Source organism: Sarcophilus harrisii, chromosome 4 (assembly GCF_902635505.1).
Source record: "Sarcophilus harrisii chromosome 4, mSarHar1.11, whole genome shotgun sequence".
Taxonomy (NCBI): Eukaryota; Metazoa; Chordata; class Mammalia; order Dasyuromorphia; family Dasyuridae; genus Sarcophilus; species Sarcophilus harrisii.
Window position 1 is genome coordinate 49814245 of NC_045429.1, and position 27464 is coordinate 49841708.

The window sequence follows — 27464 nt, forward strand, 5'->3', positions numbered from 1 at the left end:
TGTGTGATACATACTTGTCTGTTTAAAATTTGAATCCTTAACAATACAAAGATACTTCTTGTATTATTAGTTTTTCTTCCTTTTTTTAATCTTTGTATCTATCCCAAGTGCCTAGCACTAAGGGGACTTTTTTAGGCCTGGCTTTGCCACTATGTGACAATTGTTGAGTGAGCCATTTACTCTTTTCGAAATTCTAAGATTATTGCTTAGAAGGTTACTCAGTGGTGGAGGCTAAGTCTTCTGATTACAAATCTAAAGCAATTGATGGAGTTATTTAGTGGCCAAGGTGTAATTACAGTTTCCCTTCCCCTCCAGGGAAGATGTTTTTGCCCTTCTGTCCCAAGTCCCTAACAGGGTTTGTTTGTTTGTTTGTTTGTTTGTTTTTTGTATATAATAAGTTCTTAATAAATGTTTATTGGATGAATAAAATTGAATTGACTTTAATTTTCTCATATAGAGCACCTTAAGATTCAGGGACCTTGTACAATTTTCTTAAAAACTAACAGGATCCACACTTGATTTTTTTTCCATTTAATGAAATGTTTCTTTTTTCTGAAAAAGGAAGGCTTCACTGTTGAGAACTGGTAGGTCTCTCTGCAGAAAAAGCTCATTTATTGTGAATAATTGCAAATCCTAAGGAGTCTTTCTCTATGCCTTCCTGGATTGTCTATTCTCCATTTCTGTCCTTCTATACTGCCTTTCTCCTCTATACTTCTCTCTCTGCCTTAACCTTTCTCCCCCTTTCTGTCCCCAGAATTGCTCCATGCACTTGGAGAATCTCCCAGTTTGTCTGTTTGGGCAGCATTTGCCCACATGTCCTTCCAGAGCTCAGGTCTAGGAGCAGTTCACCTTCCACCACACCAAGGCTTATGGCTCTTATAGGTTAATGGTTCTTCTCTGCCCCTCTCCTCGCCCCAGAAACATCATAAAAAGTTTAAGATACTAGCCTATTTCCCCAAGGAGCCCTGTTTGCTCTCCTCTAGTCCATATATGGTCCATGTACAAAGATTTCTAAATCACCTCTTTTCTACTGTCTTTAAAAAAAAATGAATTCCCCTCATAATGAAATCTGTTAATGTTTGGAATATGTATATATGGGGCATGGAGGAAGAGAATGGACTTTCATAGACCTCAAACTCTTTAGAAGAATATTTACTTTGAAAATATTTAAATTATTAATATTTAATCATCCAAGCTGTATAAATCTTTGAGTGCCACTGTTACCAGTGTCCACTCCCCAGCCTGTCTTCCCTTGCTTCAAAGGAGAACAGTTGAACAAAAGAAGATAATACTTAAACCAGGTCTGACAACAAATGCCCTCCTCCATTCCACAGAGAAGCGAGGTCGCTTCATAGTGGACAGAAACATCATTTGGGAGTCTATTCCGCATATCCTAGGCCTTCTTTTCCTTAGCCCACAAGTGATGTATTATTTATGGTAAGAACGTGCTGTTGAATATGTGCAGAGTCAATATTCTTTCCCATTGTCACTAGGAGATGCTCTCTGAGTTATATTTCCATGAATGTGATTGGTCTTGTTTCTCATTCAACCCTCTCCACATTTACCCTGTCCCTTTTTTTGATATCTTGATCAATCAAGAGAATACGAGAGGCAGTAGTAGAAATAGCAAGAGGGCTCAATCTGGACTCAGAAGTCCTGGGTTCATATCCCACTGGGATGTTCATTAGTTGTGTGTGACTTTGTAAAAGTTAGCCTCTCTCTAAAATGAGGGGGTTGGATAAAGTCCATTCCAACTCTAAATCTAGAGTTACAAAATCAAGTCAAAAAGCAGAGAGAATATTCTTGGCATTGGGAATCAGAAAGTCAGGGACCTGAGTGCAAATCCAGCTTCAGACACTTACTGAGTAACCCAGGATAAATCATTTTGACTCATAACAGTAGCACTTACCTCTCAGCATTGTTATAAGGATCAAATGAGATAATATTTGTAAAGTATTTTGCAAAACTAAAAGCATGATGCTTTTAGTAAAAAGCTGTTATTGCTTAAAAATTATATTTGAAAAAAATTCAAGATAATCTTGCATCTAAGACAATTGTTTCATTTCACAAATGAAAGAAACTAAGATCTAGAGAGAGTAAATGACTTGTTTCTAGGTAAAGTTACCCTCATCCTTAAGCAACAATGGAAGGCATTTTAGTTAGACTTACAACCAAACTACCTGAGATTTGGCTCCGGACTTATCACTACCTGGGTCTATTATTGGACCTGCCATGACCTCTAAGAATGAAAAGGAATCATAGAGGTCATCTGAAAGCAGTGAAAGGAGTTTTGCAAAGCCTAAGACACTGGGAGTTTATACTTCTCATATTAAGAAACTGACAGGCTATAGCCCAAAGGTAACCTAGATTCATGACAGTCATTAGAGAGCAGCCCCTAGCAATGCTTAGGAATTTTTCTCCCAACTTTGGCAGCTTCTTTTTTGACATGCATTATTGGAGATGTCAGGCAGACAGGAAGTTTGGGACAGAGTGGGTGGGACATGGGAAACAGCAAAGCAATAACACCATGATGGATGAGTCTTGATCTGCAGTTCTAGGCTAGGGCTATCTCTAGAAGTTATTGAGATATTTAACCAGCAGCAAGAATTTACTAAATATCTTGTGATGTCCAAGGCCCTGTGCTAGAGCTTTTGAAAGACAGAAACATGATTGACTTCAAAAGGAATTAATTGGGGGTGGTATGGGGAAAGAAGGGAGAGATTATAAATATGGGAACAAGAATGATCTGTTGAAAGGAAATGTATGATTGCGTACCTGAAAAGCAAGAAAGACAGTCTGATGTCATGAAAATGGTAAAGCATGAGCAGTTCTGGCTCATAGTCTGTATTCTGCCCCTGTCTTAAGTAAGCTACTTAACTTTTCTAGCGCCAAAGTTTTCTCATCAGTAAAATGTGCGTTTTCTCACCTGTAAAAAGTGTTTTAGATAAGATGATGATAATAGAGATCATACAACCTTATCACAACTGTAAGAATCACCACTGTGACCTAATGTTGTGACCTGTTATTTTTTTTTTTCTCTGAGATATTTTATTTTTTTTCCTCCTCCTGGCCCTTAACAAAGAGGTTCCACTAAGCAAACCAAAACCACAAATGGGCCAGGTGTGATAATGTATGACTTGTTTAATATCCATATCCCAAGTCCTCTGAAATTATTTATTATGAAATTTATTATTTATTATGAAATTAATTGTAAAATTAATCATTGCATTGAGCAGAGTTCTCACATCTTTCAAAATAATTTTCTTTTACGTTACTGTGTTCATAGTATAAATTGTTTTCCTGGTTCAGTTTACTCAGCTCTATAAAACTTTACATGTGTTTCCCTGAATAATTTATTTTTCTTTTTTTTTTTAATTTTTTAATAGCTTTTTATTTACAAGTTGTATGCGTGGGTAATTTTACAGCATTGACAAGTGCCAAACCTTTTGTTCCAATTTTTCCCCTCCTTCCTCCCCCCCCCCTCCCCCCCATGGCAGGATGACCAGTAGATGTTAAATAGATTAAAGAATAAATTAAATACAAAATAAGTATACATGACCAAATCGTTATTTTGCTGTACAAAAAGAATCAGACTCTGAAATATTGTACAATTAGCCTGTGAAGGAAATCCAAAATGCAAGCAGGCAAAAAATATAGGGAATGGGAATTCAATGTAATGGTTCTTAGTCATCTTCCAGAGTTCTTTCGCTGGGTGTAGCTGGTTCAATTCATTCCTGCTCCATTGGAACTGATTTGGTTCATCTCATTATTGAAGAGGGCCATGTCCATCAGAACTGATCATCATATAGTATTGTTGTTGAAGTATATAATGATCTCCTGGTCCTGCTCATTTCACTCAGCATCAGTTCATGTAAGTCTCTCCAGGCCTTTCTGAAATCGTCCTGTTGGTCATTTCTTACTGAACAATAATTGAATAATTTATTTTTCACATTTCTTATAGCAAAATCATTCTGTTCCATTTATACACTACAGTTTGTTCTGCCATTCCCTAGTGAGTGTGCACTGACTTTGTTTTTAATTCTTATAGAAGTATAAGAAGTAATTGCATAAATATTTTTCATATATCAATCAATATCCATATGTTAAAAAATTAATATATGACAATATGCTAAGTGCAAGGAATACAGAGAAAAAATCACCTCCTGCCCTCAATGAGCTTACATATGTTCTCTCTCGGTAGCTAACCTCTCTGAGATAGTTGCATAGTAGTTGTATTTTCGTATCAAAGATATGCCTAATTTGTTGAATTTTCTATATGACTCCAAATTATTTTCCAAGGTGGTTGGATCAGTTCACTGCTTTACCAAAGGTATATTAGCATGCCTAATCTATCCTCCCACAAAATGTACCTTTCCTTCCTATGAATCCTTTGAAATCTCATCTGAGAGGATCTTGAGAGGTTGTCAAACCATGCCTAGCTTTCTTATCTACAACTGCCTTCTTTAAAAGGAATTGCCTACTTCCTTTTCCAATCCCAAATAAAATTCTCATTATTTTCACACCAGAATACAGTTTATACTTGTCAATGACAATCTGATTCAGAATAAAATTTCTTCTTGTTGACTTCTCAACCTTTAAAGAATAATATCCTAAAAATACATTAAGAAATTATTAGCTTTCCTACCCCCCCCCCCCACTTTGGCAGAAAAAGATCTCCAAATGAAACCTGGATAATGTTTCCCAAATTCTTTGTCTGTATTCTCTTTCTGTCCACAAGGCATCATTTGATGACAATATTACCTTTATTTTTCTCTCTTCTCTGATCTTCATCCATAAATCTGTCTTTATTAAACTTCTTCATATAAGCATTTCTTCTTACATGTCACACTACCCCATTCTAGTTTTACTGAATCATTGTCATCCCTTAACTTTCTATTTTTCAGATTAGATAATTCCCATTTCTTCAACTTTGCTTTCTTTTTTTTAAATTTAATTTGTTTTATTTGAAAAAATAGAGTAAGAAAAGCAGAAAAGAAATACAAAACAAAATAAAGCAAAACAAAAGAGAATATTGACATGTGCCCAGCAGAATTTCAGGGAGGATCCAAAATATATAACAAAAAATTTCCAGATCAAGAAAGTATACACACACACACACACACACACACACACACACACTCACACACACACACACGTATGTGTGTGTATATGTATATATATACATTGGCAGAAGAATTTATATTCATGATTGTCCATTTTTTCTTTACTTTCTTGTAAATTGTTCTTTGGTTCTTTGTTGTGCATCTTATTTATTTTGTTCTTTTTCCCCCTATTCACCCTCTCCACCTCCAAGCAGTTAAGGAGAGAAATATTTATGTATGTGTGTGTGTATGTATGTATATATACATATATATGTACATAAAAACTTACATACTCACACCCCACATACACACACATACACACATCTTTTGTATCCCTGCTAACTCTTTAATTAAATTCTGCTCCCTAACTTGCCTTACTGTTATTTAACCCCTTCACCCAAGGATCCCTCACTTATCTTCTTTCCTCCCATTCACTTCCCTATCCACCCATCCCTCTCCCCTTATTTATAGATTTTACAGGATGCTATACCCTTCATGGTATATATGTAGTATTGCCTATTGAACCCATTCCTGATGTGAGTAGGTTTTCAGAACCATGAGCTCTCTTCCTCCCTTTAATGCCTCTGTGTCTATTCTTCCTCTGCACCTCATTTGTATTACATGGATTACTATTTTTACCTTAATTATGCCAATCTTTCTTTTGAGCTATCCTATTGTTGATATGGATCATAAACATACATATTTATAAAAACTATTTTCCAGGTTTAAACAGTTTGTCCATGTTAAATTCCTTAAAACTGGTCTTTCATATTGGCTCTTATATGTTAAATTTTCTGTTAAGTTAGGATTTGGTTGATAGAAAGTCCTGAAGATTTGCAAGTTTGTTGAATGTCCATTCGTTATTATTTAAAATTATAGATAATTTTGCTGGATATGATATTTTTGGCAGCAGGTCTAGCTCTTCTGATTGAGAGTAGATATGATTCCAAGATCTGTGGTCTTTTATTGTAGCTGTTGATAAATCTTGTAAAATTTTAATTGTAACTTCAACATATTTGAATTTTTTTTTCTTGTTTCTTGAAAAATTTGCTCTTTGATCTGGGGATTGTAAAATTTGGCAATAATATTTCTGTGGTTTTTTTTTTTTCCCATAAAGGATCTCTTTGAGGTGGTGATCAATGGATTTTTCTATTTTTACTTTCTCCTCATCTTCTATCATTTCAGGACAATTTTCTTGGATAATTTCCTGCATTACTGTGTTAAAGTTCAGAAATTGCTGGTAGTCCAATTCTTATATTTTCTCTTCTTGATCTGTTGTCCAGATCTGTTGTTTTTCTCATAAGATGTTTTGCGTTCTCTATTTTCTCATTCTTTATAATGTTTTGTTATTTCTTGGTCTCTCAATGAAGCTATCTTCATTGGCTTCCCTCTGCTCAATTCTAATTTTCAAAGAATTGTTTTCATCTTTGAAACTCTGTACCTTCTTTTCTAGTTGGTTAACTTTTTCATAATTTTCTTGTTTTTCTTGGGAGGTTTTTGTTTTTCTTTTTAGTTTTTCCTCAATGTCTCTCATTTGATTTTTAAATTCTTTTTTGAGATTTTTTATAAATTCTCTCTAGTTAGGGAGCCATTTCACATTACTCTTTGGGATAGAAGCTTTTTTTTTTTTTTTTTTAACTAAAGTGTCCTCCTCTGAAGATGAACCCTAGTCTTCTCTGTTTCCATAATATGTTTCAATGGTGGGATTCTTTCTTTGACAATTCATTTTTTTTTTTAAATGAGAGGTATTAGTTTAAGCATCTCTAATTGTGGGGTGGGGGAACAGTGCCTCAAGCTTCCCTTCAGCTCTCCCCTCTGATTAGGAACCCCAAACCAAGAGGTCTACACTTGTGCAAGTGCCCACAACCAGCAGTTTCCCTGCCCCACTGCTTCTGCACTCACTAGGTGCTGGTGCCTTTTCATCCAGGGTCCACTTCTCAGCAGCACAGCTTCATCTAGTATACCAGTCAGCCAAGGTTCCCTCAGTCTTCTGGGACTCAGATTCGTGTTCTGCCCCAAGTCTTCTTGGTTTTTCATCAGTCTATGTTTACCCTGAGGGGCAAATTTGTTCTATTTGTGAGGGAAATCGTGGAACTTAAAATTTGCCAATCTACTTTACTGTCTTCCCTAAATCCTCCCCAACTTTTTTTTTTTTTTCAAGAAGCTAGTTTCCATCCTGATTCATTTTTACTTGTATTATTTGGAGTTGCTCCTGTTTCTCTTCAAAACCAAAATTTCTTCAGCTGTAGCCCTAATGGCCTCAGATTTTCCTGGACTTGGCATCTCCATTGGGTAATACTCCGTTCATATACTCAATTTGTGCTAGCACATCTGATCTACACTTCTTGTTTTTGACTTCACTCAATTCAATTTAATAAATATATTTTTTTTGTACTGGGAACAAAAAAATGAATCTTTTCTTTGAACCCTAGGTGAGTCACATTGTATATCTCTCAGAATTAGTTGATAATTGGTTAGTTGGGATGCATTGTTTGTTTTCCTTTTTTATTTCTCAGTATAAGTGGTAGTAGCTCTTTGGTAGAGGGATAGATTTGGAAATTAAGGATAGAAAAACAAAGGATAATTCTTTTTTCATGTACCCCTTCTGTACAGAGAACATCCCCCCTTTTTAGAGCTGTATCTCTTTCAGCATGGGAAGTGGTTGCTGAAGCAGCTGCCCACTCCTTCTGGCTGACTCAACTGGCCACAGCTGTTGCCTCTTCCTATAAACTCCCTCCTAAGCCCCAAACAGATCCATCTTTAGAGTTGCCAGGAGCAGCCCAGAGAAAATCCAGATGCAATGTTTAAATACTTTGTAAATATCAGTCATGTTTCCCCTAATGGCTTTTGTGGGTTTGCAGCAGAAGAATTCACAGGACAATTTGTGCTGTGAAGCAGACACTTCAGAGTGGTGAAGTGCAATAAAAGGAAGAGGGAAAAAGTAGCTCATGATTGTGTTCAGGTCAGCTTTGTCAAGTTTGCGTCCTTAATTCCCAGGACATGGGAACTTAGGGTATATTGGCCTGGCCTGTTTTGTGTAAGAGAACCTGTGGGTACTTTCAGGCTCATACAGACACAGACTTACTGACTGACTGGTTGCTGCCATACCTGAAGAAAAACTTAGCTTGAGGTTTGATATTAAATACACTGGAGTATGATACATGGTACAAATGGATTGAGACCCTAGACAAATCACATAATGTCTGTGGGCCTCAATTTCCTTGTCTGTAAAATGAAGGGGCTGGATTTGATGATCTTTGAGTTAGTTTTCATTCTAGCTATAAGTCTGTGCTCCTCTGAAGCTAAGGGAGAAATACACTCAGATAGCAAAATTGGAACAGAAAAGTGTCTTATGTAGTGGCTTACACATAGATTCATAAAGTTGGAAGGGACTTCAGTGATCTCTAGTTCAGGTTCTTTATTTCCTATCAAGAAACTTAATTCCCATAAATGATATAAATAGTACTAAACAGGAATGTCTTTGTAATTGAAATATATGGTTCTTCTATGAGAAATAAGTGTGAACCACAACATAGCATTTCTACTCTTTCTATTTTTGTCTGCGTGCATTTTTTATTTCCTCCTCAGGTTATTTTTACCTTATGTCTAAGTCTGATTTTTCTTGTGCAGCAAAATAACTGTAAAGACATGTATACATATATTGTATTTAACATACTTTAACATAGTTAACATGTATTGTTTACCTGCCATCTGGGGAGGGGGTGAGGAAAGGAGGGGAAAAGTTGGAACAGAAGGTTTTGCAAGGATCAATGCTGAAAAATTACCCATGCATATATCTTGTAAATAAAAAGCTATAATAATTTTAAAAAAAGATCAAGAATAAAGGACAAAACACAACATTTAAAAAAAAAGAAATATACGGTTCTTTCTTTCAATACTACCTGACTTGGAACACGTGTTTTTAAAAGTATCTGGTGTTATACAGATGCAAGGTTCATAGTCAAAGATTTAGAACCAGAAAGGCATTTTTAGATCTCATCTAAATAAACCCTTTTTTTAAATAAAGATGAAGAACCTGAGGCTTTGAGATGTACACAGTCAGAAAGTGTCAGAATTGGAATTTGAATCCAGGCCTTCTTGAATCCAGTTCTTATATGCATTGTGCCAGTGGTGTCAAACTTCAGTAGTAATGGAGCCCAATGAGTATTATTATGTAAGGATCCCTGAGAGCTTCATATCGATTTTGTTTTTAAAATGTAACATTGCTTAGTTTTTATCATATTTCTTTTTTACTTATTTTGTTAAATATTTTCCAAATCCATTTTAATCTGGTTCAGACTTCACTAAAGAGTGTTGTGGGCTGCAAGCAGCCTGTGGACTATATGTTTGTTATCTCTGCACTATACCAATTCTCAAACTTGTTTGTTGCATTGACCGGGAATTGAGCCTGGCCTCTGCCATGACAGATGAGAATTCTACCCCTGAGCTGAGCCACCGGTGGGGAATGACAGCCTTGTTATGAGGAGATTTATCACTTCTGCTCTCTTGTCCCTGTAGCCCGCCAACTGACTGGAGCCGAGAAGGCCTCCGCAGCCACTGCAGAGGAGACTGACATCGATGCTGTGGACATCCCTCTCCCAGGAAGTGACATCCTGGATTTCAGCCGAGGGGTGACTGACCTTGATGCAGTGGGGAAGGAAGGAGACCCCCTTACTGACACCAAGGTAGATACTCACTCTTTCAGCATCCCAGAAAGAACCAAGAGCTTTTCCCTGCTCCCACCCCAGCCCTTAGTCATCCTCAGGTTTCTGGGACATCGCCACACCATTGAAACAAAACTCATCTCCCTACAACTCAACTGAGTAATGAAATGGCCAAAAGCTATTACATAATGTAGCTTCTAGAAAAGATTAAAGGGAGAGAATTAGAAAGTTGAAATGGAAGGACAGATGGAAACTGATTTTAACCAAAGGAGATGTCATCCTTTTATATTTGGGGCCCAAACTCAGTTGATTCTTGTATGAATTTCACTGGGATTTTCCCAGCTCTGAGAGGGTCATCTCAGTGCACTGCAATTATATGTCAGATTCAGCAGAGTTTTGCATTGAAGCAAACTCATCTTCTCAATCCCCTCTCCCATTTTCCATATGAGTTTCCATAATGGGGGCCATGGCTAATCTCTGTATCTTTTTACTATCATCTCTATGACTCTGTGGCCTGAAATGACTCAGCATTAAAGGGCTATGATCAGATGTGGAGAGATTGGATGATATGAGTCATCTATCTCCCACTGAGTTAGATTGATTGCCAAAGTGTCAAAATATAATTGTCCAACTGTGTTGTTTATTCGACAAGCTCTTCTTACCCAGTCCCTAATCAGTTACAGTCAGACAACTCACTGTTTCCTGTTTGGGGCCACTTTGAATATTTATCAGTGGAGAGAATAGCATCCATAGATCTCAGGGCACAACTTGGCTTCTTACCCATACATGTCAATATTTCACCAATTTAACATGTCTGATCTCATTGAAAAGAGTCCTGGCTCCAAAAGTCTTTGTTATACTTCCATGTCTTCTCAAGCTATCCTATTCTTGTTTAAGACCTCCCATCAGCCATTTACAGAGGAGGTTCCACTCAACATGCTAGTGAACTTGCTTTTGGTCTCCTAACATTACTTAAGGATAAAGTATAGGATCCATCTATTTTTTCCCTCACTCACTATGCTACTGGCCTACCTCCATTTCCAACCATATGTCTCTGATGCTGCTTCTTGCATGCAATTTATCACTGGTAATGTATGGAATGTATGGTAAGGTATCCCAAAAGTCTTAGTACTGTTATAAGCTATGAAAGTTTAAAATATGACTACTATACTTCACTATATTACCTTTGGGTAACCCAAAATATGGATTCCTTAGTTACTGTATTATTCCATTATTCACAGTCATATAGCCACAGCAAAAGATGACTATTGTGGAAAAGATGGGTTTTTGTAACTTGAGGGTCATTAAAATTGTTGCATAATTTTCCAAATGCAGGTAATCCACCCCTCTCTTTTTGTCCTTTTCAATCATGGACCCAAATTAGTGTTCATATACAATATCTATCTGAATATTTTCCACAGAGTTTCATTCTTGGGATGATCTGGCTTAATTGGGTCTTCTGCCAAATTTTCTACAACTTCAGTCCCTCTTTGGTTTGTGAGACGATAGAGCTTTTAATGGAAGCTAGATGGTACAGTGGCCAAAACATTGGGCTTGAATTGAAGACTCATCTCCATGAATTCAAATCCAGCCTCAGACACTTACTAGCTGTATGACCCTGGGCAAGTCACTTACCCTGTCTACTTTAGTTTCCTCATCTGTAAAATGAGCTGAAAAAGGAAATGGCAAACTACTCTGTAATGGGCTGAGGTTTGAGTTGATGCACTGAGGTCCCAAGCATGTGAGGCTAAATAGCAATTGGAGTATATCCTATTAATATACATGATTGGATAAAGAATGACCCCCACCCACTCTCTGTGCAAGTCCTGATGTGTTGTATAGGAAATGAGGATTTGGGTGGGTGGAGGCAGAGAGACAGGAAGAGAAGTTGGGGGAGATTGGCCTAGGTTCCATGCTAGCAGCTGCTGGTCGTGTGGCTTCTGGTCTAGCTAGCTTCTTGACTCAGCTACACACATTGCTATTGCCCATTCTCTTCCACCTCTGATCTTTCTTCACTGAGAATAAAGACTGGCGACTTTCCCCTGACCTGAATTCCTGACTCCAGCTGTTTTTAAAATATGCAGTCTTCACACTACTCCACTATGTTTACCAAGAAAATTCCCAATGGAATTACAAAGGGTTAGACACAATTGAACAACAACAGCATAGCTTCCAATAGTTCACCATCCTTAGATTATGAACTGAAGTTAGCCTTAGCCTTAGCCTTAGCTATCATATATGTGTGTTTGATAAGATTGAGTACTTTTTTTTATAAGGTCTTTCCTAAGCTCTTTTAGTGGGAAGGGTGTTGGATTTGGGGTCAGAAGACCTGGATTTAATTTCTGGTTCTATCACCTGTGTGATTTGGGGCATGTCATTTAACCTTTAAGCCTCAGGTTTCTCATTTGTAAAGTAAGGGAGCTAGACTAGAGAAACCCTCAAGGTCTCTTTTTGCAGCACATTTGAGATTCTAAGATGTCTATTCCTTTATCTGTTTCCTTTTTATTTTTTTTTTTCTAACAATAAATTGTTTACCTATGTCAGGTTTAAGATAGTTTTTAAAGTTATATGCCATATCTTCTAATCTTTATACATCTAATTTAGTGTTGATCTTGATCTATATTCTAATAAGTTTATAGTTTTATGAGACATAGACTTTTTTTTTTTTTGCCATCATCCCCTTTGGCCCCTTTGCCAGGGCCAGGATAATCCAGGATAATAATCCTTTGCCAGGATTATTATCACCAGGCAAATGTTGCTTTGATTTGGAGGGTCTTCTCATGAGTTTTGTAGAATTTTGTCATTCTCTGAAACAGAATACAAAAGCTGTAGCTTTCTTAATGGAAATCTTTGCACTTATTCTTATCACAAGGTAAAATAACTAGCTATCCCATGAAATGATGTTCCCTTATTACTTTTGGATGAACAATGAAACCTACTCTTTTATCTGCCTCACCAAGGACAACCTGAGCATCATCTTTCCTATTTCTTCTGGTTTGATTTATAATGGGAACTTTGATGAATGTGATTCAGTTTTTCCCATTATATAGTGAGCTCATATTAGTGCACCAAGGGCTAAGTTAATATTTACAGACATTCCAAAAGCTATTTGAATCTTATTACCTTCTGTTTCCTTTTCTGACACTCTGCTGCCATCACCATAGTAGCAAAAGTGAGGTCACATAGGACCAAGGGCTCTTTTGCATTTTTCTTTTTTTGCGAATTGCTGTGGCCAAAAAGTCTCCTTGGTCTTCCTATTGATACTCAACTTCTTTGCAAAGCAAGGCAATGAAAATTTATCGAGCATCATCTATATGCTAACTACTAACACATACAGAGAAAAAGACAGTCCCTACCTTCACAGGACTTACATCCTAATGGAAGAAGGTGTAACAAACTTCTTAATGTTTGTGTGGGTTTGGGAGATAACCAGGTCGGTACATGGAAGCAAAGTCCTGAGAAGTACAAGCAGACTTGGAAGGAGAAGAAAATATTGCTGGCCTGAGTCTGCCCTCAAAATGGAAGCTCCGGGAGATTAGCTTGTGTGTTCCTTGAGAGCAGGAACTGGCTCCATCCTAACTCTACTTGTAATCCCAGTGCTGAGCCCAGTGTCTAGCATGTAATGTTTGTTGATTAATTAACTCACTAATGGGAGAAGAGGACTTAAGAGATAGAAAATGCTGAAGGAAGTTCCAAGGTGAGAAAAAAGATGAAACAGACTTCATCTATTCCTATGAAATATACATTTGATCTGGGAGAACCCGCTAAAACTTGCCCTCCATTGGTATTGCCTTTTGTTTCCTAGTCACCCCAGACTATGAATGTCCACAAGATTCCACCTGACTATATTATGCTTTGGTTCTCTTCCAGGTCTCGCTCCACCACCAGGAGAACATTCTGACTGCCTCACCCAAGATGCTGCTGCCCTCCTCCTCACAGCTGCCCAGTATCGGGACCCCACTGTCAACCCACCACCAGATGCAGCTCCTCCAACAGCTCCTCCAGCAGCAGCAGCAACAGACCCAAGTGGCCGTGGCCCAGGTTCTCCTCAGCCTGCTCCCTACCTCACAGGCTCCACTCTCATGGGCTTGATTAGCCTTACTCAGGGGGTTCTGGGGATAGGTTCAACATTAAGGGACCTACAAAAGTTTGCTCATTCCATCTTTCATCGCTTGGGGGAGGGAGATAGTGGGGAGGGGGGTGGGTTGAAATAAGGAGAAACATTTTTTATTTGCCATCTACTCCCTGCTCTGAGCTGGGCTTGGCTGACTTGGCTTGATGTCAGATGGTTAGTTAATGTCACTTGAGCTAACCAGGAAAGAAGGAGCATGCAGCTCCTCCCTTCCTTGCCTATCATACCTGATTAATGTGTCTTATAAGGTGGGAAGAAGCAGATGAGGAGTCAGGAAAGGAAGGAATCTTGGGACCTGTCCCCACTCTTCTAAGAGATATACCTTAAGAGAAAAGTAAACACAGCTCTAACACACCATCAAATAATGCTCTTATCTCATGAAAAGATTTCCAGGCTCCTATTGATGACCCATATATTTTAAGAGTTATCTGATAGAACCAAAGTATCTGTGCTATCTTGTCCATTTTGATGGGATTTGCTCTCTAGGAAGCATCATCATATGATTTGTTTACATTTTTGACTCATGATAAAAGCAGGGGGAAAAAGGAGAATATTCAGTAACAAAATTCCCTCAGACTCTGAGTATGTCCACTGTTATATGTTTGGGAAGGGCAGGAAAGAAGGTAAATTATTTCTGTTTGGTGGTATCCTGAAGGCCTTGCTCAGAATCCAAATGAGCTATCAGAGCCTCAGTTATTACTAAAAGTGATCAGAGACATAATATAGACAGTTGCATCAATAACCATTAGAAGTGAAACTTAAAATTTAGTTCTTTTTTTAGAGTCATATCTTAAAATAAAAATCCATCTTAGAGTCAGAGGCAAGGAGAATAAAGAGAGCTGATGCCTAAGGAAAGGGAGAGGACAGAGTAGGCCATACTTGGCATTGATGGGGAGCTGCTACTAGAACTCTTTATGAATCAAAGAATATCTAAATTTAAAAATATTATTTAAAAGCGATTTTTCATTATAATTATTATCAGGTAGATGTCCTCATTCCTTCTTTCCTCCCAGCTGGGGAGAAGGGAATGAACTTTTGGAGGCTGTTGTTGAAGCCATTTGCAATTTTTGCTGTCATTAGGTATAGAATGGTACTTTGACAATAATACTGTCTGACCCAATTCCATGTATCCTGAATTTGGTGTTGAAATAATGAGGGACCATGATTATAACAGCACCAGTCACAGCATAGAGCTCGTTATGATTTAGGTTTCTCTTGGGTGCTATTCAGGTTCTTGAAAGTCCTTGTTATAACACAGTCCCACTTCTAGCATGGCCCCAATTGGCGCTGCTCACTCAAGTGATGCTACCAACTTTCCAGCGAGTTTGAGCTGGATGGTGCCCTGCTACGAGGACCTTGGGGACCATGTTTTGGGCAGGAAGGCTAGGTCTAATGGCAAGAAGATCCATACTAACGAAAGGAGAGGATTTGCAGGTATTCTCAGTAACAGAGAGAGAATTTCATTAATGAATTCCCGGTTTGGTAAAATAATTCTTCTATCAAATGGATAAATTAGTTGCCCTCCCCTAAGTGGAGTTTTAGCCTTTGGAGCCTTGTCTTCCCCCTGTGGTCTGTTCGACTGTTCCTGCTGCCATTTTAAAGTTTCAAATTTAAAGTGAATCCACTCTCCCCATGAGTGTTCTTTTTTCCTTTCAGCATATCAATTGCCAAGTAATTATTATTTATCTAAGAAAGGACTTGATGAATATTCATGGTGAATTATTATGGGACAAGTATTTGAATTTGAATTTACCACTAAATGCCAAAGAGAAATTATCTGCAGAATCTCAGCCAAAATGAGAGAAATATTCCCAGAATGCTCAACTAGCCCGACAGCATGACTTATAGCTTGTCGTGAGCACCAGTAGTCAGGTGTAGGTGGATGCTGCTGCTTCTTTTTTTTTCCCATTGCATCAATGACAGCCTCACAAGATCCTGGTTGGATTTAAACTTCTGTTTTAGTACCTGGCTCAGAAGGCGGCAGCAGACTTGATGTTTGATAGGCCCCTCCTTGAGCTAGCTCCAGATTTTTCCAGAGATCTCCCTTCCCAGCGTTGTATTGGCTTAGCTTGATTCTGAAATACCCTTTCAGATCAGCTTAAGTCTTAATGAGGTACTGTTTGTCTCTCTGGTAGACGACAGGAATGAACTCCTCCCAAAATATCAGGTGTCCTCTGCTCCTTTTTCAGGGCAGACAGCCCTTGGGAGGCTAAAATGCATTGGATTTATTTTTTGTTTTCTGTCTAAGAATGCCTTAGCAGTTTTTAGCCCATCAAGTTGATGTCAGCTCTGCAGACCCAGGGCTAAGCAGGCTTCCCCTTAAAGATCTCCTATCAGCCTCCTCCATTTCCAATAATAATAGCTAGCATTTACATGGTACTTTAAGGCATGCTAAGTGCTGAACTTGTATCTCATTTGCTTTCATTTCCTACTTGAAATAATTGAGTGAAAACTTTCTATTTGTTAGTGTTCATGTCTTGGCTAGTGGCCATCCAGGGAGAGGGAAAGAGAGAGGAGAGAGAAGTGGGAGAAAATTATTTAGTTATTAATTCAAGGCAGCTCAGAGCCAGTATGCTTAGGATATCTTCATGAGTGAAACCGATTTCAGTTTTCAGAGCAAGGCATTCATACTAAGTTAGTTTCTTAGGTTTACCTTTATCGCTGTCAGATTTCAAGGTTTTTGTTTCGTTTAGTAAAAGTATAACTTTCCCCAGAAACTAAAGGCTGAAACTCTGACCTCAACATTTCTAAATGGAGTTCTTTCTCCTTTTTATCATGGGAGGTCCATCACCCTCCCTTGTATCTCATACACAGACCATTCCTGTAGGATCTTGGGATTAGGACAAGATACGATAAAGATAAATCTTAAGAGCAGTGAGTCACACATACTGCCTTATATACCATAATGCCCAGATAGGTCCGTCTGGCTCTGGCCTAGGAGTGAGAGATGAACAGTATGGGGAGGGAGAAGAGAAGGGGAGTTAGAGGAGATTTTGGTCTCCCTGTCCCTGCTCCAGAATATAGACTTGAGAATTTTATTTGATCCAAAACCTCCCTATGTTGGCCTAGGGCCGTGTTTGTGGATTAAGGATGTATTCATCCACTTCTTATAGTCATTTTTGGGTTGGATCTCAATGTAAATAAAGAACACTTTCTCTAAATCCTTCTGCCCACTCTTGTGACCCAGCATGAGCATTCCTTGGCTGCCACAGCTTCCTGCTTCTAGTACAGTCAGAAGTTTTGGGGACAGGGATAAGAACATGGCAGGCCTTGGGCCAGAGCCACCACCAGCATGACCACAGATTGACCCCACACTACTTTGGCACTAGTCTGAACACCACAGACTATTGGCCCTGGTTAAGTAGGCCATGTTTGGTCCATAGATTGCCAGTTTCTGACTTAGAACATGAGAAAAAAGCCGCTGAAACTCAGTATTCCTTACTAAAACATTCTCCGGTCCTATTGCTTTTTCAGAAACAAGTATACATGTTATTAATGCTTTGTGACAGGCAGTGCCATTGCTAGATTGAAAGTAGCCCTGCTCAAAGCTGCATCCTTCCACTCTGCTCTTGCCAGGCCCTTTAGGTCCAGGGTGGGCAGCGGCTTTTCCCGGCAGCCTTATCCCCACTCCCACACCCTCATGGCCCCTGCCTTCTGCATGACCTAATGATAGTGCACCCCTCTGCTAGCAGCTGATGCCTTTGCTTGTACATCCGCGTGTATATTTGGGGGCGTGGGGTAGAGCGTGGTGAATTGCTCTGGTTCCCTCCACTGCCATTTCCATGTGCCTGTCACTCCCCAACACCAGCCTGGCTCGGCCCCCACTTCTGATGGAGGAGCTGGAGTCAAGGCAAGTAGGCTCAACAGTGAGTGGATTGTTTGTCTCTTGTTTCCTTTTGGGATGGGGGTTTCTTGGAGGGCAAAGGAAAGGGGGAGGGGTGACTTTGGGCATTATACTCTTATGGAGAGAAAACAACCCAAAGTACAAAAATTGCCATTCAACTCCTGACTCATTCAGAAACTTATTCTATTATTTTGGGTGAGTCATAAAATCCCAGAATTCTGTGAAATTTTATGAAATCTCTGGATATGAAGGAACCTCAGAGAGTATCTGGTCTAACCTGAGTAGAGACAGCATAAATAGATGGTGGATAGAGCACCTAACTTGGAGCCAGCAACACTTCTGGCACCTCCTTGCTGTGTGCCTCAATTTCCTTATCATCAGGAGACTGGAGTTGAAGGCCTTGAGATCTAAATCTACCATCTACAAATAGAAATTCTTTCTTTAACTTCCTTAACAAGTAGTGGTCATCCAGTCTTTGCTTCATGATCCCCATAGAAGGGGAACCTACTTTCTCCTAGGAAACAAATTTTATTTTTGGACAGCTTTAATTATTGGGAAGCTTTTTTCCTGTATCCAACCTATATTTGAGGAAAAAAGAAGAGTAAAAGGCAAGTTTTTTCCAAGCCATGCAGAAGGTTAGATGTTAATCTAGTAATAATTGTGAAGGTGGTTACTTTCCTGAGCATCCAAGTTTGGATCTGACCTGTTAGCCATACTCCTCCTTTACCCTCAAGGACTTAATCTCTGTGTGTCTCAATTCTCTCAATTATTTAAAAGAGAAAGAGGGGGAGCTTAGGTGATGCAGTGGATAGAGCACCAGCCCTGAAATCAGGAGGACCTGAGTTCAAACTGTTCTCAGGCAATACTTCCTAGCTGTGTGACCTTGGGCAAATCATTTAACCCCAATTGCCTCTAAAAATGAAAAAAAAATAAAAGAGAAAGCATGGTTAGGATTGGAGGGCCTATGAGGTCCTTTCTAGTTCCAGATGCATGATTCTCTGAATACCCTCATGAGATAAGGAAAAAAGGTGGTGGGATGATGTCCCCGTTTTACAGATGAGGAAACTGGAAGAAGCAAATTGCCAGAAATGATACAACAGATTATGGAAGAAACTGAATTAAACCAAAGCCTCTTGATTTCCCAGTTTAATGCTTGATTCCTAATCTTAAGCAAGCACATCCAAAGCATTGTTAGACTTTCTCAGTGTTTTAAGAAATCTAGATGATTCTGTGCCTCGGTTTCTTTCTCCCCTGTGGTTGTAATATCAGGCTGGAGCTCTGTGCCTGATTTTTACAGCTGCAAAAAGGGCTGAACTTCTTACCTCTGCATCTTTGGGCTGAGCTTTGACTTCTATCCTCATGAAATGTGAAAATGTGATATCTACTTATTGCCCTGTCATTCAAGTTGCCAATCATCCATGATGGCCCTGTTCCATGGAAGAAGAGAGAGAATCAGAGTGGTCTGCTGAATTAAGGGTCAGCCTTATGGTCCAGAAGACCTTAAATCAAGGTCTGACCCGGCACAAGCTCCCTAACTTATCAGTGCCTCCAGGCCCCTCTCTAAAATTATAAATTGTACAGACAAGTTCCAGACATACTTATCTGCCTTACTGGAGGGAGGTTTTAAATCAGGATTTTAAACTGATGAAATCATGTGTCCAAATTCTCTTTTTCCTCACAAAAAAGGAATGACACCATCTCATCCACATTGAGATTACAGTTTAATGGACGAAAGGCCAAGTACACAATTTAATCAACATTTATTAAGTACCTACTATGTTCGAGGCACTGTGCTAAGCCCTGTGGATATAAAAAGAGGCTAAAGTTTCTCACTTATCCATAAGGCATTTACAGACCGGAAAGTGCAATGGCGGGTTAGTTGTCCTTCATTCTTAAAGAGGACCGGAATGACATTCCCATTGTGGAGTCAAAATACAGTGTGTACAATTCTGGCTGATTAGAGCAATAGGAGTTTGGAAGGCTCGATCTTCCACAGGCATGGAGTCTAGTGGCCATAGCCCAGGCTGACACAAAGTAAGCACTTAATAAATGCTTCTTAACTGGCAGCAACAAGCAGACACAAATAATCCATATAAACATTTGATCTAACTGGAATAGCAAGGGCAAATGAAATAAGGGCAAAAGCAAAGTGCTATAAGAAGTTTGAAGAAGAAAGATAACTTTCACAGAAAAAAAAGTCAGAGGAAGGGAAGAAGAGATAATTTATTAATTGCCTACTCTTTGTCAGATCTTTTGCTAAGCATTTTACAAATATTTTATTTGCTCCTCACAATGAACCTGAGAGATGGTTGCTGTTGTTCCCCATTTTACAATTAAAGAAACTGAGACAGAGGTTAAGTGACTTATCATTCAGTTACATCTGATTCTTTGTGACCCCATTTAGGGTTTTCATGGCAAAAGATACTTTGCTTCTCCAATTCATTTTACAGATGAGAAAGTGACACAAATGGGGTGAAGTGATTTTTCCAGGGTCACACAATTAATCAGTGTCTTTGGTCACACAGGCAGTAAGTGATTTGCTCAGGAATAAACAATAAGTATCTGAGGCTGGATTGAAACTCATGTTTTTCTGATTCAGGTTCAAGGCTCTATCTACTGTATCACCTAGTTGCCTCTCTAAGGGAGACATTAAAAAATCCTCTGATCCTGAGAAGTTAAATTCATACAGCCAAGACTTTGTGTTTCTGTAACTTTCATCCTTTTCTTCCAAATTCCTATCTAACTGGGCTTGTGTGAAGACAGAAAAGTTGTATATCACCTCCATGGTTCTGACATGGCTGGACCATGGTAATACCCAGAATTAAAACTGAGCCTATGGAGGGAAAAAAGGGCATTGGAGCCGCAACTCAGCTTCCTTCCCTTGGGGCAATCTTCCTGTGAAGGAAGTAATCATAAGACTGAGAATTGTCCGGTCCCCAGAGGTGATCTGGTCCAGCCCTTCACTTTATAGAGGAGCAAACTGAGATCTGGTTTTGGTAAGGAATCCAAATAAATCCATTGCTCTTTCCAATGTCCCAAACTCTCTCTCCTGTTCCCCAGGATGAATAGATCTCCTGACCTTCTTTTTCCTTCCCCATCCCTACTCAATCCTTTTTAAGATTTCATAGAACTATGCTTCAATTTGCTGGAAACGCAAAGGCAGGAGGCCAAAGGACCGGTGTTTTTTGCCATAGTTCATCCCACCCCTCACCATCTTTTCCCCTGCACTGATAAGGTTACAGTGGATCCTTAAAGGGGAAGCAGGTGTCTTGGCCGATATCAATGCAGTTTATTAGAAATGCCAGGAGGAAGGGACAGACGGTGAGGGCAGCATTGTATTCCTGCCACTGCCTTTCCACTGAGGGATGGGATGGGCCAGGCTCTTTGGAGCTGGAAAGTGGAAACTGAATCCCATTAGTGATTTTCATCAGGAGAGGTGAGAGCAAGATCAGGGCTCTAAATCCGAGCAGGAAAAGAAGCAGTCATAGACTGGGGCAGTCAGCTTCTCTGACAGCTCATAGTGGGTATTTGGAGGAAAGCCAAGCCATAGGATGGATGATGGACCATGAAGGCAAGCATGGAAATAACCTAGACACCATTTGGCCAGCCCTGTGATTTCTTCAGAAACTTAGTATGCAGACTGATAGCAGATAGGCAATCTATCTTTAATCTGGGGCAGCCGGTGAGGTGGTGAGACTCTTGGGTCTGGTCAGGAAGACTCATTTTCTTGAATTCAAATTCAGCCTCAGACTTACTGTGTAATCCTGGGCAAGTCACTTTAACCCTGTTTACCTTAGTTTCCTCATCTATAAAATGAGTAGGAAAAGAAAATACTACTAAAAGAAAATACAAACTACTCTAGTATCTTTGCCAAGAAAAACTCCAAAACAGGGTCATGAGGAGTTAGGCACAAGGGAAACAATGAAATGACTGAATACCAATGAATCTCTTAAATGAGTCTTAGATCTGCCTGGAGCATTGAGAGATTAAGTGACTTCTCCAGAATCACACAGTTGCTGTCAGCTAACAAGCATTTATTAAGTGCTTACTCTGTGTCAGCCTGAGATTTGGCTACAGGACTCCAGACTCTTGTCTTCCCTCCCATAAAGGCCAGCTGGCACCAACCCCCTTGGCTAGGGGTCTCATGATTTGGTCAGTGGGTCCCAACTATTAGTAATTGATAGAATCCTGGATTTGAAATAAGGAAGATCTGGGTTTGAATCCCTTCACAGGTACTTACTAGTACTGTATAATCCTGGGCAAGTGATTTAACCTATCAGGGCTTCAATTTCTACATCTATAAAATAAGACATCTCTAAGTTCCCTCTCAGGTTCCAAATCAATGACTCTATCTAAATATAACACTACACCAACCTTTGTGAAACACCGTGTATGGTTTAAGTCATTCCAGAGGAGTTCTGGGCATCTACTTATTGAACTATTGTGTTTCTCTGGGAAGCTGTTATTCCTCTTGTTTCCACCTTATTTTTTTCTTATTCTCCAACAAGTTGCCTTTTCTCTTGGTACTCCATTCTCCATTGCTTTTCCTCCACAAGGACAGCCATTCCCTCTATTCAAACTGACTTTTGGACTGCTTTTCTTACATTGACTCTATGTCTTCATCCACACCACTTCTACCTCTGTCTACACAAGCTTTCTCCCTTTCCCCTCAATTTTCAGAGGCATGAAGGGGACTCACTCATCTCCTTCAGGATCCTCTTGAGATCCTTCCTGCTCTTCCCTGATGGGGAGCAAAAATCTCTCCCCTTCACAGCATAAGACCTGCCATATTTGTTAGCCTCACCTAGCCAGTCACACACCCACAAAACACCCATACACCATATGCGGGCCCCACCCTCATTCTGTCAGACTTCTTGCCACAAGCTGAGTGCCCTGTAAATGAACCTCTCTAGCTGGGAAAGTACCCAGCTGAAGGTGCTCCTTCTACAACATCCTGGGCAAAGAAAGGGTCACCTGGGTTCAGCTGAAAGATGCTCACACCCATGGGAGGGGAATCACACACTGCCCCTCCCTCTAAGCAACCCACTCTATCTTTGGGTGCTTCTAATTGTCAGGAACTTCCCCCAAATCTACCTCATATTGAAACTCAAGTCAGTTCTACCCTCTAGGCTCAACCAGAATAAATCTAATCCCCATTTCACAAGACTGATAGTTTTCTTGCTCCCTCATTCCCTGCCATTCCTCTTCAGGCTAAACATTGAGAATGTCCCTTTGATGTCTTTTATTATGACATAGGTCCTAGTCCCTGAGATTCTTTGAACTTTATCAGCCCCAGTGTAATGGGAAGAACCCTTTGCCTATAAATCAAGACATAAATGTTTAATTCTCTGGTGTGTAAGACAGCAGGGTTAAGCACTGTCACTGTCCTTGGTCCCTACCCTAAGGGAGCTTTCTATCTGTTGGAGAGGCGGATCTAACTTTCACTATAAAACAGCTATCTAAGCAGTATTTGGGAGAAATAGAAAATAAACCCAAGGGAGATGAAAGGAGAATGATTGCTGCATCCTAAGGTAGTTGGGGAGGGTTTCTTCCTCCTCCATCATCTTAGACCTTGACTATGAGGTGTAGAGTAGTATGAGATGCCATATAACTCCAGACATTTATAGGAATAGGAATATTCCCATATTCCTGGGAAGGGTGATTCTAAGACCAATTGCCCTTGGTTTGGGAAGACTTTTCAAATTTAATCAACCAGCAGGCACTCTACTAGGTTCTGGGGCTACCAAGATAAGACATGAAACAGTCCTGGCCTCCTAGAAGCTTACAATTTAATATGGAGAGCAGCCACTTTCTTGGGGAGGAATCCTTGGGCCTGGAATACTGCCTACTGACTGACTAACCAGCTCTCCCCACTCTCTCTCTGCCCTCCCTCTCTGTGCCTACCGTAGGTTCATTTACTGAAGGATCAGTTGGCTGCAGAGGCCGCGGCTCGACTGGAGGCCCAGGCTCGAGTCCACCAGCTCCTGCTGCAGAACAAAGACATGCTTCAGCATATCTCCCTGCTGGTCAAACAGGTGCAGGAGCTTGAGCTCAAACTGTCGGGACACGATGCCAGTAAGTGACCCTTCTGCCATCCCTCTGTCCACTCTCTGCCTCTACTCCCTAGCCTAGGGTAGGAAGAAAAGTCAAGAATTATGTTATCAGAGGCACTAAGAACCAAATGTCCTCACTCCCTGAAGCCCCTTTCAGAGGGAAGGAAAGGAAGGAAGGGGCCCCATGTCTGGCCCTGCTTTCCAAATGAATAATAAAAAGCCTCATGGACACCACCACCACCACCACCCCCTCCTCCCGATGCCTCGTGGGTTCTGGGAAATGTGGGAGAAATGGAAGATGAGCTAACAGCCCCTGGATGGCTTGCTTATATCACAAGAAGAGTCTTAGGATGGGTTAAAGGCCATGGGGAGGCAAAGCAATAGAGTCCTGGGCTTACAGTCAGGAGCCATGGCCCCAAATTTCTTACCCTATTTTTATTATTGCCAGTCATTTCAGTCAGTCATGTCTGACTCTGTGTCCCACTGGGGATTTTCCTTCACAAAGATATTGGAGTGTTTCATCAAAAGAAATTGGAGTGATTTGCTGTTTCCTTCTCTGGCTCATTTTACAAATGAGGATTTGGGGCAGATTGAGGAAATTAAGTTACTTGTCCACAGTCACACAGTTAGTAAGTATCTGAGATCAGATTTGAACGCATGAAGTTTTCCTGATTTCAAGCCCAGTGCTTTATCCACTGTACTTCCTAGCTTTCCCAATATCAGTATTACTGATATTGGTATTTCTTCACCTACTTCACAAGTTAATTATGAAAAGAAACTTTGAATTCACTTGTATTTTCTCTCTCTTCATTCTTACAAACCCTGTGAGGGGAGGGAGAGGGGGCCCATCAGCTAAAGATGAGTAAACTGAGTTTGAGAGAAGTCAAGCCATATAGCCAGTATTGTACAGTGCAAAACAGGGGTTAGAGTCCAGATGTTTTATTAGTTAAAAATATGACTTAAGAATTAGCAAGACTTCAAATCCTGCTTGAAACACTTCTAGCTGTATGGCCTTAGGTAGGTCATTTACAAATCTTTTTACCTTCAGTTTCCTCATCTGTAAAAATGGGAATAATACCAGTAACAACTTCATGCAGTTGCACACAATCAAATGAATAATAAATATGAAACCTTTGCAAGTCTTAAAATGCAATATGAATGCATGGCCATTACTAATTATAGTAATCGCTACCATTTTGCCTCCCAGAGGCAGCTAGATGGCCCAATAGCTAGAGGGCTGGATGGCGTCAAGAAGATCTGAGTTCAAAACCAGTCTCAAATGTGTGACTCTGAGCAAGTTACTTAATTTCAGTCTGCTTCAGTTTCCTCTCCTGAAAAAATGGGAATAATAATAGCACCTATCTTCCTGAGTTGTTGAGAGGATCAAATGAGATACTATCTATTAAGCACTTTGCAAAATACCTGCTATGTATAAGGCTTTTAATAAATGCTTGTTTTTGCTCTCCAACTTTCACTCTTCCTAGTTGTTCATGGGAGATTGAACATATGAGGGACTTGTCTCTACTTCCTCCATTAGGGTTTCATCTCCTCAGCCTTGCCTAGATGTGGGCTGGATTAAATTCCTTTAGATCTGCTTGTGTGATGTAGAATAGTGATCCAGAATCACTTTTCTAGGTCAACTAAATTTACTTGGTGGAGACAACCTATTTTTAATCAGTGTATACCCATGAGTTTGTACTGGGCATTAATGTCTATAATGTAGGTTTTTGAACCCACTGGTTTTTCTCACCAGAAATCTCATTTCAAGGCATTACATCATGCCCTCCAATCAAAAGGGTCAGGGAGAGAGAGAAAGAAGCTGGGAAAGTGCCCTACATAGCACCGTGGGGCTGTTGGTATCCCACTATTCATTGCCAAGTGCCCCTGGTATGCTTGAAGGTATAGAGGACCTTTTCCATTGATTCTCAATTTCAAATTTAAAAGAGATGGACTACCTTGGTCACTGGCTCACATAAAGCCCAGAAATTAGCTCATCAAAGGCCTGATGAAACACGGGTTAGATTGAGTGACTCTCAAACAATTTTCCAAATTCTGTTTCCCATCTCCTGTGATGGATTTCCCTATCCCCCCGAACTTACTGACTTTCTAACCTGTGTTTGTTCTCAGCAGAGAGATTTGGGTTGACTGATGAGCCATGTAATTTTGAGGGACTGATGTCTCCTAGGCCTTCCTGGTGTTGGGAGGATAAGGGGACAGCAGAAACTCACATGGCTTCCGTCTCTGAGACAGTATTCTCAATCCATCCTTGACAGATGGAATTCTGATTCCACTGGAGTAGAGCATGCCCAGTAGAAACTTCTCTCCATTGATGGAGAGCTGGGCAATACTAGTAGTCTAAGGGAATTAGTTGGAAAGAGCTCTGCGAGTCTGTCATTCTCTCCTGGTCAGTAACAGGACCTGAGCTCAGACCATTCTGATTCCAAGACTGTCTCTATCCATCATGTCCTAAAGAACTGGTAGATTTCTACTGAAAACTTCTTACTATCCATATTCTTCAGATCTTTATGCTTTAAAAAACTCCGACTGTTTCTTTTCTTTCTCCTTCTCTGTGTTGGGATTCTCTCACTCCTAGATCCCTCTTTTTCTCTGGCTGCCTAGATTGCCCTTCTGGAGAGTCTGTTGGCTTTGGCACTATGAGTAAAGGTAGAAAAGTGGTCAAAAGTAGAGAATTTAGCACTTTAAAATACCAGTATAATTTGGATTAGGAAGCACTATTCTCATAGACCTGGTCTATGGATCCTAAGATCCTTCTGGAGCTGGAAGGGACTTTAGGGATTGCAGAATCCAACTTCCATTTCTTTATCATTGTGGAAACTGAGGCTCAGAGAGGAAAGACATGACTGACCCGAGATTGCACAATGTCAGAGGCTAGGTCTTCAGTTCTGGAGCGTGTGCTCTATTGGTTGCGACACTCTGCCAGGAGGGTTGTTTGTCCAGGTGATCTTTTTTAGGGCTTACAAAAGCCTCAGCCCTGTAAGGCCAGAGGAACGTTCTCATATTTTATATAACCACCAATCTCCTCTTCTTTTTCTCTCCTCCGCCAGTGGGTTCTCAGGACAGTTTGTTGGAAATCACCTTTCGCTCTGGCGTCCTCCCCGTGCTCTGCGACCCCACGACTCCCAAGCCCGAGGACCTCCACCTGCCCCCGCTAGGCCCCAGCTCGGCCGACTTCGCCCACTCGGTGGGCAGCCCCTTAGGTAGGCGCGACTGTTTGGTGAAGCTGGAGTGCTTCCGTTTCCTGCCGCCCGGGGACACCCCATCAGGGGGAGAGCCCCTCCTGGGCAGCTTGGAGCTCATCAAGTTCCGGGAGTCTGGCATCGCCTCGGAATATGAATCTAACACGGATGAGAGTGAGGAACGTGACTCGTGGTCTCAGGAGGAGCCTCCCCGCCTGCTGAATGTCCTGCAGAGGCAGGAGCTGGGCGATAGCCTGGATGATGAGATTGCAGTGTAAGGGGCCTGTGGGAGGCGGTGGCCAGGCTTCTGGGGGTGAAGGGAGTCAGACAATGCAGGGAGAGTTGTCTCCGTGGCCTGGGGTACATCCCCAGCCTGGGCTAAATCTTCACCCAGTGGGGCCTGGAGAAACTTGAGGTTTCCCAAAAGGGTTTTAATTTTGGAGAGTAGGAAAGAAAAGAAGAGGGTATAATT

At 40.4% G+C, this 27464-nt stretch overlaps 1 protein-coding gene across 4 annotated transcripts in view; it reads left to right on the top strand.

Moving 5' to 3' along the window:
* Positions 1-27464, top strand: part of LOC100922210 (carboxyl-terminal PDZ ligand of neuronal nitric oxide synthase protein) — a 374239-nt gene that overhangs the window by 318479 nt on the left and 28296 nt on the right. For all 4 annotated transcript variants that reach the window (XM_023501741.2, XM_023501743.2, XM_031936789.1 and 1 more), the window contains 4 exons: positions 9621-9787; positions 13637-13807; positions 23652-23817; positions 26861-27013. In XM_023501741.2, coding sequence (XP_023357509.1) covers positions 9621-9787; positions 13637-13807; positions 23652-23817; positions 26861-27013 — 657 coding nt within the window. The remainder of the gene's footprint in view (positions 1-9620; positions 9788-13636; positions 13808-23651; positions 23818-26860; positions 27014-27464) is intronic.